We start from the raw sequence: 20,952 nt of genomic DNA on the forward strand, positions 1-20,952 counted from the left end.
GGTTATTGAGTAAACCCAGGACACCGCTGTCTTGTGTGGGTGCTGGGGGACCCAGGTCCCGTCAGACACAGCCTCTGCCCTCGGGGGTCCCAGAGTGTCCATGTAGAGCCCAGAGTGTGGGGTGGGGCAGGCACAAGGGCCCTTCTGTCCTCACCTCCACTGCAGAACCACCACCAGTCGGTCTATCAGGCCCAGGGCTGGGCCCCACCGCCAAGCCCCCCATAGCCCTGAGTGAAAGTGAGGAGGCCATGTGATGGCCTTTCAAAGTCCTGTGCTGCCCAGAGATTTTTGTATCTGTCTCAATTGGAATATTTAGGGGAAACTGAGCCTGAAACCTACATCCACCTTTCACCACTTCCCTAGCCCAGACTTGACAGTCTCATAACCCCAGGGGCCAGGAGTCATGGGATTTTGTTTCTGTGGCAAAGGAGGGCTTTGAGAACAGAGGAGAGGCTCCTGGCTCCTTCACAGGATGCCTCCCAACCATCCCCAGCCCGGGAGATGCCTCTGACTCCCCATCATCCAGCCAAGGGGAACTCTAGTGGAGGAAGCACACCCTTAGCCAGAAACAAATGTGTTAGTTGATCACATACATTTTGTACACACGTAGGCAAAAGCATACCAACCTACATCTACATCCAAGGAAACACACATGTTCCTTAGACATACAGCTTAGGGCCCAAGGGTGCAGGGCCCGCAGCGGGTACAAATCATCATCTAGCAAGCGATTACACCATTCTGGGAATTGAACTAGGCACTGCATTTATATGCATTGTATCATTGAACGCCCATAGCGACTAAATGAGGTAGGTACTGTCCTCCCCATTTCACAGGTAAGCAAAATGAGACCCAAGCAAATGAACGCACAGCCACCCAGCGGCATCGGTCTAGAGCGCTGTGAGTCCCCGCCTTCAGGACCTGTGTTGAGGAGACAGACACCTGTGCTAGCCCAGTGGGGCCCCAGCTCAGATAGGCTGGGGGGCCCGGTGGTGTTTCCCCCTCAAACCCACCGCCACCCCTTTCTCCAGGGCCCCTGTGGTCCCAACTTCCTTCCAACTGCAGCTTCAGTACAGGCGGTGGGGGCGGCACGGGTGGCCCCCAGACCTGGGTCTCTGGCCCACCTAACTGCTGCCCACTGTGCCCTCCACCCACCTCCAGGACGACTCAGACGGCAGCATCGAGTGCGTGAACGAGGAGAGGAGACTCCACAAGAAAGTCTGCAATGTCAGCTACCCCTTCTTCCGGGCCAAGGCCAAGGTTGAGGCTGGGGGCGGTGTGGGGGCGGGACCAGGCGGGAACTGGGAGGCACTGGGAATGCAAGAGAAATGGAAGTGAACTGAGGGAAGAACAGAGGAGGGAGCAGGACGCCTGAGCATGCTTTTTAGTTCTTTCTCCCAGGAAATGCCTCTTAAATGCCCTAACTAGCCAGCCCCCCGCAAAAGAACATCCAGGCCCCTTCACCTCAGGGGACCCCTACCACTCCCACCCACCACTCTCCCCCCACCTTTGGGCCACTTAACCCCGCTGTCCTGTATCCTAACACAGCTTTTCAGAGTCCAGCCTCTGTCATCCTCCTGTGAGCATGGCAAGAGATTGGGAGAAAAGTTGACATTTCGTGAGCACTTACCATGCGCCTAAAAGTGCATGTGGAAAGTGGCTAGGGTGTGTGAGGGGAGAAGCAAGTTCGCCAGGAAGAATCTCCAAGTTCCAGACTCCAGATCGTGTGGCTTTTTCGCATCTCCACTGGGCAGTGGGCAGCCACTGAAGGTTCTGGAGCAGGAGAAGATCTGAGACCAGGCTGCCTGTAAAGCAGGAATCAGAGCTTGAGGCAAGAGCTTGCCAGGGAATGGCAGCATGTTTCCAGGGCCCAGGTCTGCAGTGGAAGGAAAGGAGATGGGGCGAGAGGCGGGGGGCCATGAGGGCTCCTTGCCAAAGAACCCTCCAACTGGGACACAAGTCAAGAATGGGGCCTCAAGATCTCTTTAGGAAAACCCAAGAGGGCCAGACCCGGGAAAAGCACAGGAGTCTGTGGAAAGCCCCAGCGTGGGGCGGAAGGTGGCAAGGAGGGTCAGAGGGCACAGGGCAACAATCAGGGGACCCAGGCAAAGCACCTGGACTGGGCCATCAGCGTGGTGGGAGGACCGATGACCAGGAGGCAGGTGCCTTATTAACATGCTGGGTGGCCCGAAGCAGCCTCCCCCCTTCTCCTGGCCTCACCCCACCTCACCTCCGTGTGGGAAGAAGGGGCCCGTGAGGCATCCTACCACTGGCTTCTGGCCCCGCATCCTGTGGCGCCTGGTGATGGCCACCTCCCCTTCCCCACCCAGGGACTCCTGCAGGAGTCTGAAGTTGAAGTTGGACCTGCTACCTTCTAGTTGCCTGTAGTTGAAAACAAAAAAAGGAAGTCCGAGGAGAGGAGGGCTGGCCCCACAGCCGAGAGAGCCCATCAGAGGGGCTCTGGTCCGTGGCTGTCCCCGCCAGGTCCTGAGCTCAGCCGGCACCTGGCCCTCCCGCCCCCCAGCTGCTCCCAGTCAGCAGCTCCTCTCCCAGGGCAGGGGCAGGGGCAGGGAGGGCCAGGCCCAGACGCAGTTCCCAGCCACCCCAGCTCCAGTGACTGACCTCTTCCTCACAGGTGGCTTTCCGCCTAGACTTTGAGTTCAGCAAATCCGTCTTCCTGCACCACCTGGAGATCCGGCTCACGGCTGGCAGGTCAGGGCCTCACCTGCTCCTTCTTCCTCCCGCTCCTCCCCGCTGCTCCTGGGCCCCCATGTGGCCCCTAGCAATAGTCCCTCCCTGCGCCCAATGGGATCCCTTCCAGGCCGTCCCCCCCCTGCCCCGCCCTGGGAACACCCCCGCCCACCCCCTGCCAATCCCCTAGCTTAGGCCAAACTGCTGCTTGCCGTGTTGCTGCCATTCTCCAGCCTGGGGCAGCCGGGACACAAATAATAATACCTTCACCTTTATATAGCAATTTCGATAGCAGTTATTTTTAAAGCCCACGGTTACAAAACACCGTACACGTAATGGTCCTCACAGCAGCCCCCGAAGATAGGCAAAGCAGGGGATATCCTCACGGAGTAAAGGGAATAAGGTCTTTTCGGATGGAAAAATGTCAGGGCACCTGGGTGGCTCAGTTGGTTAAGCTTCAGACTTCAGCTCAGGTCGTGATCTCACAGTTGGTGAGTTCAAGCCCCACGTTGGGCTCTCTGCTGCCAGCACGGAGCCTGCTTTAGATCCTCTTGTCCCCATGTCTCTCTGCCCTGCCCCAGCTTGTTCTCTCTCTCTCTCTCTCTCTCTCAAAATAAATAAACTTGAAAAATGTCCCAGGGGAAATCCCGGACAGAAAGAACACTGGATAAGGAGTGGGACAGTCAGTGTTCCGCTCCCAGTTGCACTATGTAAATGCTGTGTGTCGTTAGGAAGTTCGTTCAACCTTTCTGAGCCCTCTTTTCTTACCTGTAACTCAGGAGGTGGGGTGGGAATGACTCCTGCTCTGCCCACTTTGAGGGGCTGCAGCCAGCCAGTCCGCTGTGCTGGCTGGGCTGGTAGAAGCGGGTTACTTCCTGACGGCTCGGTGGGGGGCTCTCCTTGCAGTGACAGTGATGAGGAGGAGAGCACCAAGGAAGACAACACCGCCCTCCTGCGCTCCCACCTCAAATACGAGGCTGATGTCCTTTTCACCAGGTGGGTGGGACCCCGGGGAAGGGGAGGCCTGAGAGAAGTGAGGCCTAAGATGGGGTACCCCTGGGGGGGCCCTGATAAGGCCAGAGGTCTCAGGGGCCGGGCTCCAGTGCCCAGGGACTGTGAGCCGGAGCCAGGGGTGTCCCTGAGGGGTGGGAGGGTGCAGCCCCCTCATCCGTGGTGGGCGGGTGCTATCAAAATAGCGGAAGGAGGAGACAAAGATCTGGCCTCCAGGGAGCTCCCGGCAGGGGCAGGGGAGGAGGGCGAGGGCCAGGGCAGCCAGAGGTGTCCACCCCAAGTTCAGGCAGTGAGTGGGAGCATGATCTGTAGAGAATTTTAAAATAGTAATAAAACCTACTGAAAGCCCATCTGCTTTCCCTGACCATCTTGCACCTGCAACTCTAAACAGCCAAATTGAGAAAACGCTCCCTGCAGGGCAAACTGCTCCCACCATCCTGTCCGGTCGTCCACTCCCCTCCGGGTACCACCGGCCCCCAGCCTGTCCTCTGGGAGCTCCCAGGCGGATGAAGCTGTAATAGCGACCACAGAGAAAGCAAGCTCAGGCCCTCCCTCGGCCACTGCTAGAGGCTGGAAAGGGGCGTAGTGGGCGAGTTCGTGCCCCAAAGAGGCCAGGCCCCGGGGCAGGGATGTCAAATAATGCCCTTCTGGTTCATGCCCGTCCCACACAGGAGGATGTTGCTAACTGATCTCAGCGTGCATTCCTCTGAGCCTCAGAATCCTTCCTGACACGGCTCTCCCGATGGACGCAAGAGGAAACCTATTTTGTGTGGTCAAGGAGAGCCAGGCACATGCCCACACCCTCTTTCGTTCAGTTATCCATCTAGCCAACGTTGACTGAGCTCACGGCGGCCCTGTCCTCTGTCCCTGCAGGAGCAGCAGCCTGAGCCACTACGAGGTCAAGCCCAATAGCTCACTGGAGAGGTATGATGGCATCGGGCCTCCCTTCAGCTGCGTTTTCAAGGTAAGAGCCGAGGAGCCCCCGTTTGGGAGGGGAGGAGTCTGGAATCATTGCTAGTGCCTGGGGTTCGGCCCAACCCTGTCACCCACTCACTGTGTGATTTTAGGCAAGTTCCTTCCCCTCCCTGGGCCTCGTCCAGAAAATAATGGGGCTGGACTGTGACGCTGTATCAGTGAAGGTTAAGTGCGGCTGCATAGGATTTAAAAAATGTAAAAAAAAAAAACAGTGGTCTAAATGGGCCAGGGTTTATTCTCCCCATAAAAGAAGTCTGGAGTTGTCAGCTTCACGAAGTCATTCAGGATCGGGTCTCCCTTCTGGTCCGCCATCCTCAACATGCGATTATCAGGGTCTCAAGTTCATCTCAGAGTCCAAGAGAGCTGCAGGTCCAGCCATCATGTTCTCATTCCAGGAAGAAGGAAGGGGCGAAGAGCAGGCCCCTCCCTACTGAAGAAGGTCCTTAGCGGTTCTTCACACTTGTAGTTACCTAGGGAGGCGGGGAAACGTGGCGTTTGTCTCGGTGCCCGTCACTGAGGAAGGGGCGAGAAGGAGAATTAGGAGGCAGTTGAGCAGTCTGCAGTGTGGGCCCCCCGGAGCCTCTGAACTCCGCGTGAGAGCGGGGGACAGGCTGACAGCTGGGAACTGCACTTCAGACACACTGGTACCTGGCTGGCTGGTCCAGGAGGGGGTTAGCGGCCGCCCGAAGCCACACAGCTCCTCCGTGGTCATGGCCTTGGGCTGTGACACCCAGTCCTTCTGATTCCAAAGCCCTGCTTGTAATCACTGCTGCTTAGACACCAGAGGTGTCGCGGCTAGAATGTGCGCCATTAATTAAAGAGTCTCTGTCGTAATAAATTCACGAGTGCTCCCACCGTGCCACCAGCGCCAGGCTGCAAAGTCCCCACACCGGGGGAGGCTGAAGATGGAAGTGACCGGGGCGCCTGGGTGGCTCAGTCAGTTAAGCGTCCGACTCTTGATTTCGGCTCAGGTCGTGATCTCACAGTTCGTGAGTTCGAGCCCCCGGGTCGGGCTCTTTGCTGAAGGCGTGGAGCCTGCTTGGGATTCTCTCTCTGCCCCTCCCCACACTCTACGCTCTCTCTCAAAAAAAAAAAAAAGAAAGAAAAAAAAAGGAAAGAAAGAAAAAGAGAAGAAAAAAAAAGAAAAGAAAAACAACAGAAGTGACCTTGCCCTCCAGCCTCATGGCCCCACTGACCTGTCCTCGGCCTCCGGGACCCCGGCCCCTTCAGCGTCCTCACGCCCTCACGCAACTTCACCCATGCAGCCCCCACCGTGATTGGGCAGAGCTCCAGAACCTCTACATGAAAATGCCAGGGGGCGTGAAGGGGGCCGCTTCCCAGGCCTGGCCGCGGGCGTCGCCCCTACGCAGCTCCTCCTCCGCCCCTCCAGCTGCGGGGGGCTGTGCTGACCCCTCCCCCTCTGGCCACAGATCCAGAACTTGGGCTTCTTCCCCATCCATGGAGTGATGATGAAGATCACCGTCCCCATCGCCACCAGGGGCGGCAACCGCCTGCTGATGCTGAGGGACTTCCTTACCGACCAGGTACGGGCGCCCTGGAACCGGCTTAAAGGAAGGAACCAGTTAGGAGACAGACTTGCCCCCGGTGTGTCCCCGGGTCCTCCGACCTCAGCTCTTCCTCCCGGGACCAGGGCGGGCAGGGCCTTCTCGGGGAAGAGGAGGAGAGAGGGGCGTCTCGGGGTTGCTGAGTCTGCGGGTGCTCGTTGTGAGGCGGGTGTGTGTCCCTCGTGCAGGTGGACACGTCCTGTAACGTCTGGGGAAACAGCACCGAGTACCGGCACGCCCCGACGGAGGAAGACCTGAGTCGTGCCCCACAGCTGGTGAGTGTCCTGGGCAGCTGCTCCTGTCCTTGTCCAGTGGTCGGTCACTAAGAGCGTGTTGAGCGCCTCAAGCTGAGAGGAAACGGGATGAAGCGAAGACACTTCTGGCTCTTAACGAGCTCACCATCTCACAGGGGCCATGAGAGTGAATGCCAAAGAAGCCAGGGGACAAGGCTGTGACAGGTGTCAAGAGAGGGGCAGTGGAGGAAAGGAACAGGGGGAGTCGACTGGCATCTATGCCTTAAAGGGCCAGCAGGACACAGATGAGCAGAGGGAAGGGGAAGGAGCCAGACAGGACAACGCTACGGAGGCCAGGACCTACATGGCTGGTAGTGGAGACATTGACCCCACCAGCTGGGCCTCCCTGTCCCCAGAGACAGCAGGCAGCTCGTGTCACCTCCCAAGGCCCTCCCCCAAACACCTGCTAGTTTCCAGGCTTATGCTCCCAGGCTTGCCACTGTTCCCAGAAACCACTTTCTGAGCGCGCTCTCATTCTTCCCCAAAGATCTTAGCTGTTTTAGTTTTATTTCCCCCAAACGAGCGCCTCACAAAGCATTTTTTGGGTGTAGTGTACTTCCCTGAAGACTGGGCCTGGGGCGGCGGGGGGGGGGGGGGGGGGGGGTTGAGGTGGCTGCAAGAAGGAGACTCAAACAAGTTTAACCCAATGAATTCTGATTATTTGACGATTTCTTTGGTTTTTCTGTTACTACGGTATCATCTGCAAATAATAACAGTGTTAAGCTTTCCCATTCAATCCTTATAAACGGCTTTTCTCGGTTATGGCTCCGGCTAGGACCTCCGGGGCAATGGGAAATAGAAATGACAACAGTCTTGTCTTGATCTTGACTTTTTTTTAATTTTTATTAATTTTTCATTATTAAACACGACGCTTGTAGTAGGGTTTTTATAAACACTCTTTATTCAGATTCAGGAAGTTTCTTGGGAGATTTTTTTTTTTTTATATATACATATCATAAAAGAAGTTGGATTTCCCCAAATGCTTTCTCTGCATCTGTTACAGCAGTCATACAATTGTTTGCTTTGATCCGTTTGTGTGGTGATGACATTTATAGGTTCCCTAACGTTGAACCAAAGTTCTGCTCCCAGAAGACACCCAGTGCTGCACAACTTCAAGTACAGCATGTGCCATCCCCTGGCAGCCACAGCCCATGTGTCCCCCACCCCCACTCTCCTTGTTCCCTGTCCTCTGCGCCTCCTCCCCCAGGAGCAAACCTTGGGTGAGGGGTGGAGCTCAGCCATCTCTCTGGTGGCCCAAGCCTCTGCTCACATTCTCAGGTCATGGCTGGGCTAGCTGCCTCCCCCGCTCCCCCGGAGCCCAGCCGCTCACCCGGAGACCTACCTCCCTTTGCAGAATCATAGCAACTCTGACGTGGTCTCCATCAGCTGCAACGTGAGGCTGGCCCCTAACCAGGAAATCCATTTCCATCTGCTGGGGAATCTGTGGCTGAGGTCCCTAAAAGCAGTAAGTAGAGGGACGCCTGGGTGGCTGGGTCACTTGAGCATCTGACTCTTGATTTCAGCTCAGGCCATGATCCTGGGGTTGCAGGATCAAGCCCCGTGTCGGGCTCCGTGCTCAGCATGGAGCCTACTTGAGATTCTCTCTCTCTCTCTCTCTCTCTCTCTCTCTGCGCCCCTCTCCCCTGCCCGCTCTCTCTCTATATATATATAAAAATAAAAGCAGAAAGTAGAGTACCTGGGCTAGACTCCAAGGAATAAGGGGAAGGGGGTGGGTGCTGGGGAGTCTCCCACCCAGGGAGGGGCCAGCTTCTGACAAGGCCTTTGATTATACAGCTCAAGTACAAGTTGATGAAGATCACGGTCAATGCAGCCTTGCACAGACAGTTCCACAGTCCCTTCATCTTCCGCGAGGAGGATCCCAGCCGTCAGGTGAGTCCCCTGGAGACCCTGCAGACCTGAGCTTGAGCGGGGCCAGCTGGGGAAGGGGTCGTCCCTTCCCCTAGAGTTTCCTATACCCTCCATTCGTGTGTGCCTGCAGGAGAGAGAAGGACCCATCTGCCGGCAGTTAGCACAGCATCAGAAAAGAGGGGAAAAGCAAGTTCAGTAGGACGTTAGGGGCAAAAGTAGGGAGGGAGCCGGAAGCAAGCATTCGCCCAGTGCCTGGGGCGGCAGGCTCTAGACCACAGTAGTCCCACGAAAGCAGAGAAAGAAGGGGGACCTGTATGTTCTGCACTAGAGGAAAGAACTGGAGCCCAGGCCCGCTTGCCCTGGCAAGGCTCATTGATTGACTCCACCGGCTGTGACGCTGGGTCTCTGGCCGGCTGGCAGCCTAGAATGAACATCCCACCCCTCTCCTCCCCATCCATTAGCACCTCAAATCTAAGGAATGCACATGACATGCTTCAGAAGTCTGGTGCGAACCGAATTCCAAGGAATTCCAAGACCAAGGAATGCAGGATGTGTCTCTGTATTAGGACTCTTTTTGAATTAGATAAAACCAGATTGTCACAGACCAGACTGCTTCGAATCAGGGCCTCAGGAAGGGGGGAGAGGCTTCCTGCAATGCTCTCCTGAGAAGTTGGGCCTTGAAGAAAAGCCCAATCCTATGGAGAGACGGGCATCCTGGGCGTGGGACTCTGCTGCCCTCCACTGGCCACGTCCCTGAACCGTGGCCTGGGTTCCTGCACCAGATGCAGAGTTAACCCCAGCCCCACCCCCAGGAGATGCTGGAGAGCAAAAGAGGCACGGTCAGGAGGACAGATGTTCATAAACAAGGTGGGGAGCTGCCAGGCAGAGGGGTCGCAGGTGCCAAAACCTAGAAGCAGCATTCAGGGAACCCACCTAAGGAGTTTTATCTGTTCATTCATCCGGCATGTTGGGTGTTCCTCCTATGACTCAAGCCCCCCAGGGATACAGAGATGAATTAAGCAGACCTGGGGATGAGGATAACAAAGCCATGGCTACAATGTGGGGGTGAGCACAGGGGCTGGGCTTGGGGGGCAGTCAGAGCAAGGGATGTCCGGGGAAAGCTTTCTGGAGCCAGGTCCACTTGAACTGAAGCTTAAGAGAGATGTTGGAATTCTGCAGTCAGCCAAGGGAAGAGGCATTGTACAGGCACCCCCACCCCCACCCCCCCCCCACACACACACAACCCCTGTCTCTACACCAGTTCATCTTTTAAATGAATTCTCGTTCTCCTTCAACTCCCACTGCCCCCCTCCCCCGCAAATCCCTCTTGTATTTATTTTTATTTTTTTAGAGAGGGATGGGAGAGACGTACAGGGAGAGAGAGAGAATCTTAAGCAGGCTCCACGCTCGGCACAGGCCCAACGCAGGGCTCGATCCCATGACCCTGGGATAATGACCTGAGCCGAAATCAAGAGTCGGATGCTCCACAGACTGAGCCACCCAGGCGCTCCCCCCGACCAAAAAAAATCTTTCTTATACTCTCTGGATGCCTCGCTTCTCTTTTAGAAACCCAGCAACCCAGAATGTAAGCCCCAGAATGTGTGCCAGGTGCTGGGGGTGGGAAGGCAGAGAAGGTCCCAGCCTTTACGGAAGGACAGAGAATATAGAAGGGACCTGCCATTTGTTGAGCCCTAAACGCTGCGCCAGGCACTGTCACAGACACTTTGCACGTTTCCTTGCTCACTCCTCAGAGCACTGTGAGGTACTCCCCACCTCCATTTTTCAGACACGGAAACTCAGGCTAGGTGAGATAAGGCAGAGAGTTGAACAGGGAGTCAGTGGCCGAGCCGGGACTCCCCCCTGCTGCAGGGGTTCGTTCATGCAGCCATTCGGCATGTAGACCGAGCTCCTGCTCTGTCCCAGGCACTGAAAATAGAACAGCGAACAAAACAGATACCACCCTGCTCCCCTGGGGCTGACGTTCTAGATGGGAAGAAGGGCAAGACGCGTGAATATATCAGTGTCAAATGGTGATACATTCTGCCCCGAAAAATGCAGGCACCTAAAGGTGGAGACTTGGGGCGGGGGGGGGGGGGGGCGGTTCTATCTTATACAAGGAGATTGGGAAAAGCCTCCTCGATAAACTAACGTCAGAAACTATGAAGAAGAGGGGTGTCGCGTGGCTATTCGGGGGGGAAAATGCTGTCGGAAAGGGAGGGACAGCAATACAAAGGCCTCCGGTGGACGTGTGCTGGCATGCTGGAGGGCCAGGTAGCTGCAGGCTTGGAGCAGAGAGAGCAACGGGGGGGAGGGGGGGGGGCAGGAGGTGAGGCCAGCGAGATGAGCAGCACCAGAGAGGGTGAGGCCTGGCAGGCGCACGCAAGGACTCTTCTTTTCCACCCTGCGTGGGGGGCTGGAGCAGAGCAGAGAATAAATATGCCTTCGTCAGGCTGCCATGCTGAGGACAGACTGCAGAGGGCGAGGCTGGAGGGGGGAGGCAGTTAGCCGGCTGCTGCAGCCTCCAGGGGGGACACAGGGGGTTCAGTCCAAGCAGGTAGCCCTGGAGGCGGGACTCCCACATTCTGGGCGCTTCAAAGGTAGGCCAGACAGACTTTGCTGGAGTCCATGTGGATGCAAAGGTAGGAGTCAGTGACGAGTACAAGGCTTCTGGCCTGAGCGACAGCGAGGAAGGACCATGCTGGCATTTGCTTTCATGGGAAAGGCGGGGATGGAACAGGGTTGAGGGTACAGAGTGGGATCAAGAGTTTGGACACCTGTTAAAGATGCCGAGCAGGCCAGGAAGACAGGAGGACAGGAGTGTGGAGAGTCCCGGTAGAAGGGAGAAACGTGACGGCAGTCCGCGTATAGGTTTTTAACATTTATTTATTTTTTGAGACAGAGAGAGACAAAGCATGAATGGGGGAGGGTCAGAGAGAGGGAGACACAGAATCCAAAGCAGGCTCCAGGCTCCGAGCTGTCAGCACAGAGCCTGACGCGGGGCTCGAACTCACAGACTGTGAGATCATGACCTGAGCCGAAGTCGGCCGCTTAACCGACTGAGCCACCCAGGCGCCCCTGGCGTATAGGTTTCAAAGCCTCACAATGGAGTGAGTTTGCCCAGGGCTGTGTTATGCTTTCCATGGCCCTGAGCGCTTTTACCTTCGGAGACCCTTCCTCCTTAGAAATAATTTAAATTAGGAGCGCCTGGGTGGCTCAGTCGGTTAAGCATCTGACTCTTGGTTTGGGCTTAGGTCACGATCTCAGTTTGTGAGTTCGAGCCCCACATCAGGCTCTGTGCTGACGGCACGGAGCCTGCTCGGGATTCTCTGTCTCCCTCTCTCTGCCCCTCCCCTGCTTGCTCTCTACCTCTCTTCCTCTCTCAAAAATAATAATTTAAATTATTATTTTATGACAAATATATATAAAGACATATAAGCCAGGCAAGAGATTATATTTGTTTTTCCCTCGAATTTTAAAAGAAATTAGAACATTTTCATGGGCCCCTAAAAGCACTAAGGGCCCTGAGCTCCCTGTGCCTACTGGGTAAGACGGTGCTGAGCTCACCATGAAATGACTGTAGATAAGGAAGAGGTCCCAGGACAGAGCCATGGAACATGGCACAGAACCCAAGGCCAAAGGCAGAAAGTTTCAAAGAGGAGGCAGGATCACCTGGGTCATTTAACTCAGGTGTCCTTTGTGCAAGGGCTGGGTCCTCTGAGGCCTCCGCAGGCTGGGTGCCACCCATGCCTCCAGCAGATCCCACCGGGCACTAGGCATCGCCTGCACCCCGGCTGCCCCCCCGGTCCCCAGGACAGTAATGCTGTTGACCCGGCGCACTCCTCCCCTTACAGATCACGTTTGAGATCTCCAAGCAAGAAGACTCTCAGATCCCCATCTGGATCATCGTGGGCAGCACGCTGGGGGGCCTCCTGCTGCTGGCCCTGCTCGTCCTGGCACTCTGGAAGGTGAGGCCCCAGCAGGGTGGTGGTGGAGAGCAGCATCCTGGCTGGTCGGCCCAGGCCGGCTGGCGGGGGGGGGGGGGGCACGCCTCTGGCCTGCGGGCTCTGTGGCCAGCCCACGCGTTCTCCTCCCTGTGGGAGCTGGCACCCACCCGGCCTCCTCCCCAGAATGTGCCTCCTGCTACCTAAGCACCCACATCTCACCACAGCAGGCAGATTGGCTAAGGCCTCCAAAGGGCCCTCAGTCTGTGGCTCTGACCCTTTGGTGGGTTCCTTTGAGAACCTGACGGGAGCCCGGTCTTCTCTTTGTGGAAGCAGCAGCAAGTACACAACCACAAAATTTCTCCAACAGTCAGGCGGTTAACAAGCCCCCAAACCCCTCTCTGTCACTGAGCCTCAGGTGAAGAACCCCTGGTCTCAACCTTCTGTTACAGATGAGCCGAGGGAGGCCCAGAGAGGGTTCTTGACCAGGGCAGGGTCACACAGCATGACTTCTTGCCTCCCGACCCAGGCTCCATCCACTCCACTGCAATCCCCCCTCACCAGTTAAGTGGCCCATTGCGTGGCCCACCAAGGGAGTTCTGCTGGGCTGGGGTGGGGGCTGGTACTCAGTGTTAGCTGGGGTATTCAGGGAAGCCTTCAACAGGAAGAAGTCTTAGGAGCGTTAGTGGGGGGAAAGCAGGTGGGAGAGACAGGTCTTGTCCTCCCTGCCCACCCCTGAGACTTCTCCCTTTGCCCCCACACAGCTCGGCTTCTTTAAAAGTGCCAAGCGCAGGAGGGAACCTGGCCTGGACCCCACCCCCAAAGTGCTGGAGTGAGGCTCAGAGGAGGCTGCGAGTTGATGGGGGCCAGGACGCCAGTCCAGGCAGTGTACAGGCCCAGGCCCGTGGCCCGCTGAGCTGGGGTGGAGAAGACGCCAGCTCGCTTTGCACTTGACCTCATCTCCTGAGAGACCAAGCCTGCACCCTCTGAAAGGAACTGAAGCCAGTTTTAAGAGGGACTGCTCTACTGGGAGGCCAAGACACCTCCAACACAGATCCCTGGTGACTTAAAGGGACCCCTCCCAAGGCACACCAAAGCCTCCCCTGGGCTCTGTGGGGGCATTTGCTGCCCCCGCCACTAGGTGCTAGGAATCCATAACTGTCCCATCCTCAGAAGAAACCGGCAGAGGAAGAAGGCGATGCAAACCCATTCTTTCTTCACACTCCAGGCCTCGAGTCCCAGCAGGACCCAGTGGGGCAGCAGATCTGAATCCTGGGCTGTCCTCCCACCCCCCACACCCCACCCCGGCGCTGCCCAAGGCTCTCAAGTCCCACTCACCCCTTCCCCAGGCAGGAGAGCTGCCCCTGAATGAACCCCCGCGGCCAAGGGCTTGGTGGTGACAGCTGCTGGACAGGGATGAAGAAAGACCCTGGGGCATGGAGACTGTGACAGACGGGCAGCTGGGACACAGAATATGGGGCGCCCACCCCGAGATGGGGAGGCAGGCGGGCCCTCCACCCCCGCACATACCCCTCAGTGGCTTTTGTTCCTCGTACCCCACGGGAGCCTTCAGTCGCCACACTCCCTGGGTCCCCCGTACCTACTTGGTCTTCCCGCCTGCCTGCCCTGAGCGTGGCACAACTCCAGGCCTGGCAGTGGGGTGGCAGGAGGGTGCGTGCCCCCCCCCCCACAAACACAGCCTCCCGTCCCCCCTTTCCGCCCACTGCCCCCCGTACACAAGAGAAGGGCTCAGCCAGCGCTGCTAGAATGCACTCTGGTGCTCTCTGGAATGCACTGGTTAAAGCTGGTGCAGGGACACCCAAGTCTATGGAACCTCGGTGGCAAATACCTGATCCTGATCCGCTGGCCCATGGGACAAGTGGTACCACCAATGATGGCGCCTTGAGGACAATAGGCACGCCCGGTGCCCAGCGAGTAATTTATGCCTTAATCTTGTTTTGAGATAGAAATGAAAGGGGGATGCATCAAAGGCATCTGTCCCCCTGTCCCACAGTACGACCTTTACTGTCGTAAATATTTTTTAAAACTATAAAAAAAAAAAATACAGTGATTGAAAACAACCAAGGTGCTTGCTGTCTCCCATTCTGTGGGCAGGGCTTATCCCAGGGAGCCAGCGTCTTTTCTCTGAAGGAAAGGAGGTGGCTGGGGGGCCCCTGCTTTCTTCCCATTGTCTCTAAATGTTTGGAAGGGGCTTGTCCACCATTTGGTCCCTACGACATCCCCTCCAAATGGCTGCCTGATCTGGGATGGACATCTCCAGGGATGGAACACTTCCTCCCGCCCAAGACCACCAGCTCCCCCTTCACCCATTTGGATGGTTGAAGCCCACAAGTCACTGTAGCTTCCAGTCCTTAGTTCCGGCTCCTCCCTCTCTAGCCTCCCAGACTTCTCCAGGCTAGCGTTTCAGTGCTGACCTCATACTCCAGAACTTCTTCACCTTTACACACAGGCTGCTCTTCAACCAAGTGGGCTCCCTTCCAATCTTGTGCCATTGGAGTCCCAAGAGGCCAGAGGTAGAAACTTACAAATTATTTGATCTTGATCCCCCATGGATGAGGACACTCCGAACCAGAGCAGTTAAGAGAGAGCCCTAGGATCCCCAGCAAAACCCACACTCATTTTAGGACTGCGGTCTCTCAAGTAGGATAGTCATTACAGCCCAGCCTGGGGGGGAAGGGGGGGGTTGGGGAGGGGATTACTAAAGGAGCAGAAGGCATTAATACAAAGTAACTATGGGAATATTTGTTCTCAAATGGTGACCCCCAAATCAGAAGGCCCCATTTAGAGTCAAGTTTCGCTGGAGTCTTGCCCTCATGAATGGAGCACCTGACTCCAGGATGCTCCATGAACCCACACTCACACGTATGCCATGCCGTGTGATTTAGACCAAGTCTTCTGTCTGGTACCATCAACTCTGAGAGAATGCTTTCACGTGAAACCTGCCTTTTAGAGACTGGCATTCACCTTTAAAAAGTTGCTATGTGCGGCCACGCTGCAGGCCAAACAAAACATATCTGCAGGTCAGACGCAACCCAGAAGTGGCCACATGGGAACCTCCAGCCCATCGGAGGCCACCTTTATCCCCAGGGCTCCGCAGCCCCTTCACACCCCTCCCTGGCCCTACACCAAGAACAACTAACTGGTCAAAAGGCAGAACTTTGTAACTTCAAGGCCTTCAGCCATCCCCTCGTGTCTCTCTCGTCTGTTTCTCTTATCAGTCCTTTCTGAATTTATCTGCTCTGGGGTATAAATGATCAAGACAGACCTTACAGAGTTCCTGGTAGGGCCACAGAGATGCATTTAACGGGGAGCAAACTCACGCTACAGCGGTTCTCTGGCCTGAGGAGCTCTAAAAGATGTCTATGCAAGGGTCCACCGCAGGGATTCACATGTAATTGGGAGAGGGGCCAAGGCATCAGTTTTGTTGTTTTAGAGTTCCTCTGGTGACAGATGTGCCGAGCTGAGGTCAACAGGCAGGTGAACACATAGGCTGGAAAACAAATAAGGGGTTAACACACATAGGTGCCCTTCCATTATGAGCACTGGGGACTATGCTGTCGTTCATAATATTCAAGTTAACCTGACTCCAGCCTAGAGTTGGGAAGACTTTCTTGTTCCAGCAAGTCTCTGGAGAGGGATCTGCTACAGACTTCACCCAGTTCTCCTGGGTCTCCAGAGCCCCAAGGGGACTCTGGGAGAAGTTGAACACATCTGCTATTGTCTGGAGGAGAGACAGAGCAGTCTCCGAAGCAGTTTTGGCATTTAGTGGCAAGCAGCCCAAAATGCAACTGCAGATCAACATAAAATTCATATTGTGGTTCACAGATGGATATTATTAGCAATGCTCTATTCCATAGTTAAGAATATTTATGATGGAGCTAAGGGCTGAACTCCGAGTGCTGACATAAAGTGGAACCAAGTTAAAAATGGTTCCATCTTTTAAAAGCTTTATCAGCATCCTAGATGCTACTCTAAACAAGCTGCTTTGACTTTCAGGTGGCCACGGGATACTTGCGTAAGCAAGCCTATAGCAAACGAGTGCATAGGAGAAAAACACATGGGTCAAGGTCTCTTATAAACCAAACACCAACAGAAGATGGTTTTAGAATTCGGTCCACGGATTCTCAGGATTTCCTAAGTTCTAGGCTCTCAGGAGAAACACAGGAGTTGTGAAGTGAATCCTGGGCGATGTTCTATGAGGTCTCACTGCTGCTCTAACATCTGGGGGGGAGGCAGGCTCTCAGAAAAGATGCGGAAACTGAGGTGCAGGGCTTGGGTAGACAAGAAAGGCCTCAAGCCCTGTGCCATCAGCGCCCAGTGCTCTGCAGGGAAGCGGCCATCAATTCTGGTGTCCCTCGGTTCCAGCTGGCCGCTTCTTTCTGGCATCAGATGGTGTGGACATGTAAGCTTGGAGGACAAACCGTGCCTGCTAGAGCAGATCATCTATCCAGAGCTGAGCTTCTCAGAGTGGGATTCCACGGCCGCCCTGATCAGAACCACAGACCAAGTTCTACCCCAGACCTCACGGATCCAATTTCCTGTCAGGTAATGCTAAGCACATTAAATGTATAGAACCAGCAATCCAGAGCCACAATATTCTCTAGACGTCATTGTCCGTTTCTTAAACAGTGGAGCCTTCCTCAGCTGCCCTTGGGTCACACGATAGCTACCAGGTGGAAGGGGCAAAGTGCGAACACAAACACAGCAGAGAGGGGACAATAAAAGCGGAAGGGCTTTCCACAGAAGGTATGGAACTGGCCTTTCCTAGAGGTCTTTAAAAGACAAGTTGCTGTCTCCATCAGCATTTAGCATTTAACACTTAGCATCAGTGCTCTCCTGGAATACAAAACTAGACTTCTAGACTTCAACCAGTCCCCCGGATTCAAGCCCCAGGGTGCCAAGCAGCCTGTAAGAGAAACAGCCAGCTTAATCGTGCTCTTTTTCCTGCATGACTCACTGCAACCACACCTCACCCCGTACAGGAAGTGGCCAGGTCTCTCCAACCACCAGATATGCCTTGGGTGACTTAACTTAATACAGCTATTAGTGGGGAGTGGTCTCCTGTTTTCATTCACTACCACATTGTCCTTCGTTTTCACCTCCAGCCGAGGTCGTGTCAGCCCTTTACTCTGCACTACTTTTTACTGTTTTTTTTGAAATCTCAAAAAATTGTCCTACTGTGAGTATTTACGTCATCTAGACTCTTCGCAAGGGGCAGTCGGGCTTAATTGACCACATTAAAACCGGCCAGTGCTCTCGTGTCACCATCTATTCCATTAGCTTTGACATCACACTAAAGTAGGACACCATGTTCCAAACGGAAACTGAAACAGGAACAGGAACGGACGAGTTTTGCTAGTAAAGCGTGGAGAGGGGGTTAGAAGCCTGGCACTTGGGCTCTGTAACTTCTCAGGAAGGTACAGGCTAAAATGTCCCCAGCAAACTCACCAGGTTCAAAGTAGGGTAGAAGCAGAAAAAAAACATTTTCTTAAAAAAGAAGGGGGCACTGTTCCTTAACGGATTCATCCTTTCTAAATCAGCTGTGCACGTTCTTTGCCCCTATCTCCCTGGTACCACAGAAAAATACGACAAGCAACAACTCAAATGACACGGTTTCCTGAAAGGTTTTCAGAAAGTGGCCCAAGCCAGAGTCAAAAGGTAGCATCATAAACTTTTATTTGGGAAATTAAAATGAAGATCTGAGGAAAAACAGAAAATCAGATTTCAAATAGGGGCATCTGGCTAGACGACAAGCTTATCAAGGGCAGGGACCATGTTTCTTATTTTTGTACGCGCATCCCTGATACAGCGTGTCCGCTAGAGGCAGGAACACGCCCCAGTACTGAACTCAGGACAGACCAAGCACGCCACATGTACAAAGCACAGAGAAATTAGAATAGCTAGTTTTGTCTATGCTTGCCAACATGCAAAGTCTTTATGAACCACCTGAAATTTACATCTCACACAGGCATTTTCTAGATTAAGTACCTGATGAAATATATTACTGCCAGTATTTTCTTTAGTCTGATCGTCTGTTACTTTAATACAGCAGACATTACTTGAAACACAGAAAAAAAAAATGATCTAGAATTTGTCTGGATGATTTCCGGAGTCCAGCTGGGTATTACAGCCGGCTCAGACCTGGCAGAGATGCTAAGAGGATCTTTGCTTGTGCCAGCCTAATAGTCTGAGAGTGAAAGAGCACTGCTCCGTGAGTCAAGACCCAGAGCTGACCCTGGGCTCTGACATTCAACCCTTGTATGACCTTACATGGACAAAACACTTCTTTCTGGGTTTACATCCTCAGCTATAAAACGAGAGACTTGAACTACATGGTTTTTTCAGGTCTTAAGGAAGGGACTGGAATGGCTACCCTAAATCTAAATTTTAAAACAAACATGTGCCAAGGATGTGCTCCAATACCACCACTTAATACTCTTTGGATAATCTTAACCAATATTAATTGGTTCTATAATTCTATAAGAAATATAGAATACGAATACTGAAATAAGAGGCAAAATAAGCTTCACTTATAAATGATGATCAGTGTATCTGCGACATCCAAAAGCAATGAACAATTTCATTTTTCAAAAAAAGGCAAATCCATTAAAATGCCTATGTAAATGGGGCGCCTGGGTGGCTCAGTCGGTTGTGTGTCCGACTTCAGCTGGGGTCATGATCTCGCATTTGTTGAGTTCAAACCCCACGTCGGGCTCTGTGCTGACAGCTCAGAGCCTGGAGTCTGCTTCGGATTCTGTGTCTCCCTCTCTCTACCCCTTCCCCGCTCATGCTCTGTCTCTCTGTCTCTCAAAGATGAATAAACGTAAAAAAAAAATTTTTTTAATAAAATAAAATGCCTATGTAAAAACATTAACATTTAGAAGTATGTGATTGAAAAAAAAAAAGCTCCTACCCATAATATAAACACAGAACCTAACCATAAAAGGAATATATCTGCAAGAACTTCACTAAAAAAAAAAAAAAAAAAAACCTTGAAAAATCTCTAAGAGACGTAAGACTTCACTAAATGGGACTATCTCTCCTTTGGATAAAAAGGCTCAGACTTACAGAGACAGCAAGTCTCCCTAAATTAATCTCTTAACTCAATGCTAAACAAAATCAACTTTCAACATGACATGACACCGGAATTCATCTGCAAAAATAAACATACAATAAAAAAACTATATCCCCTCCCCAAAAGAAGACAAATGAACAATTAGCCCCACTAGTATTAACATTTAACATTACCCAGGCACTTCACTATGTGTCAAGCACTTTGTTACTGTTAGGTAAGCATCTTGATTCTCTTGTTTGCTCATCACAGTCCAAGTTAAATATTATCATCCCGATTTACAGAAACTAAGGCTTGGACAGAAAAGTAACTTACCCCAGGCCACAGAGCTTGTAAATGATAGAGCCGTGACAATAATCCCCAGTCCACCACACTGCGAGATCAACAGAATAAAACAGAGAACCCAGAAAAAGATCTCATTACATAATGGAAATTTAGTTTATGATTGGTATCAGTACCAATCCAGCTATTCGGCTAGCTGGATCCTTACATCAAAATAAATTCCAGGTAGATAAAAGATTGATTTATTTTAATGGTTCTTTGAGAGAGAGAGAGAGAGAACGAGAGTACATGAGTGGGGGATGAGCAGAGAGAGAGAAAACCCCAAGCGGGCTCTGCACTGTCAGTGAGGGAGCCCGACACGGGGCTTGTTCTCACAAACCAAAGCCGAAATCAAATCAAGTGTTGGATGCTTAACCAACTGAGCCACACAGGCGCCCCTCAGATAGATAAAAGAGGAGGAGGAGGAGGAGGAGGAGGAGGAGGAGGAGGAGGAGGAGAAAAAGAAGAGAGAGAAGACATGGAAGGGAGAAGCCATAAAAGCATTAGAAGAAAACATGGGTAAAAAAGATTTACCATCTTGGAATGGAGACAACCTTATAAGCAAGATACAAAACTCAGAATCCATTTTAAAAAATTATAAATTTGGCTACATAAAAATGGAAACTTCTGATATAAAAGCAACTATATTCAAAGTCAAAAAACAAACTACAAACTGTGACATATGACAAAGAAAATTTCCCAAAACTTCCAAAGAATTTCTAACTAGTAAGAAAAAGACTACAACCCAAAAGCAAGCAAAAGAAATACAAATGGGCCGGTAAATATATGAAAGTGTCAACCCCATTCATAATAAAGGAACACAAATCAAAACCATGAAATACTATTTTTCATTAGTCACCTTGGCAAAAACTAAATGGTGAGATAAAATCTGATGTAAGAGTATAGGTAGATGGCAGGCAATTAAATGTCCTCTATCAAAATTCTAAATATTCAGTCACTAAACCAGAAATTCCAGTGCTAGGAATGAATCTGTTCTATGAACATAGTATATAAGGATGTTCACTGAAGCGTTATTTAGAATATCAATAAATTGAAAACCTAGAAGTCCAACAACAAGGTCTGGCTAAATAAATGTTAAGTCCACCCACAGAATTAAATCTATAAAGTTGCTTAAAAAAACAAAACAAAACTACACACCAAAATGAAAAAGCCTAAGATACAGTAAATGTAAAAGA

At 52.7% G+C, this 20,952-nt stretch overlaps 1 protein-coding gene across 2 annotated transcripts in view; it reads left to right on the top strand.

The window, feature by feature from the left end:
• The window catches only part of ITGA11 (integrin subunit alpha 11), a 126,076-nt gene extending 111,653 nt beyond the window's left edge, over positions 1-14,423 (top strand). For both annotated transcript variants that reach the window (XM_027067624.2, XM_053223821.1), the window contains 10 exons: positions 1,159-1,257; positions 2,633-2,709; positions 3,595-3,684; positions 4,573-4,663; positions 6,105-6,218; positions 6,428-6,514; positions 7,887-7,997; positions 8,327-8,422; positions 12,253-12,366; positions 13,107-14,423. In XM_027067624.2, coding sequence (XP_026923425.1) covers positions 1,159-1,257; positions 2,633-2,709; positions 3,595-3,684; positions 4,573-4,663; positions 6,105-6,218; positions 6,428-6,514; positions 7,887-7,997; positions 8,327-8,422; positions 12,253-12,366; positions 13,107-13,178 — 951 coding nt within the window. In that variant the 3' untranslated portion in view covers positions 13,179-14,423. The remainder of the gene's footprint in view (positions 1-1,158; positions 1,258-2,632; positions 2,710-3,594; positions 3,685-4,572; positions 4,664-6,104; positions 6,219-6,427; positions 6,515-7,886; positions 7,998-8,326; positions 8,423-12,252; positions 12,367-13,106) is intronic.
• The last annotated feature ends 6,529 nt before the right edge of the window (positions 14,424-20,952 follow it).

This window comes from Acinonyx jubatus, chromosome B3 (genome assembly GCF_027475565.1).
Source record: "Acinonyx jubatus isolate Ajub_Pintada_27869175 chromosome B3, VMU_Ajub_asm_v1.0, whole genome shotgun sequence".
In the NCBI taxonomy this organism is placed as follows: domain Eukaryota; kingdom Metazoa; phylum Chordata; class Mammalia; order Carnivora; family Felidae; genus Acinonyx; species Acinonyx jubatus.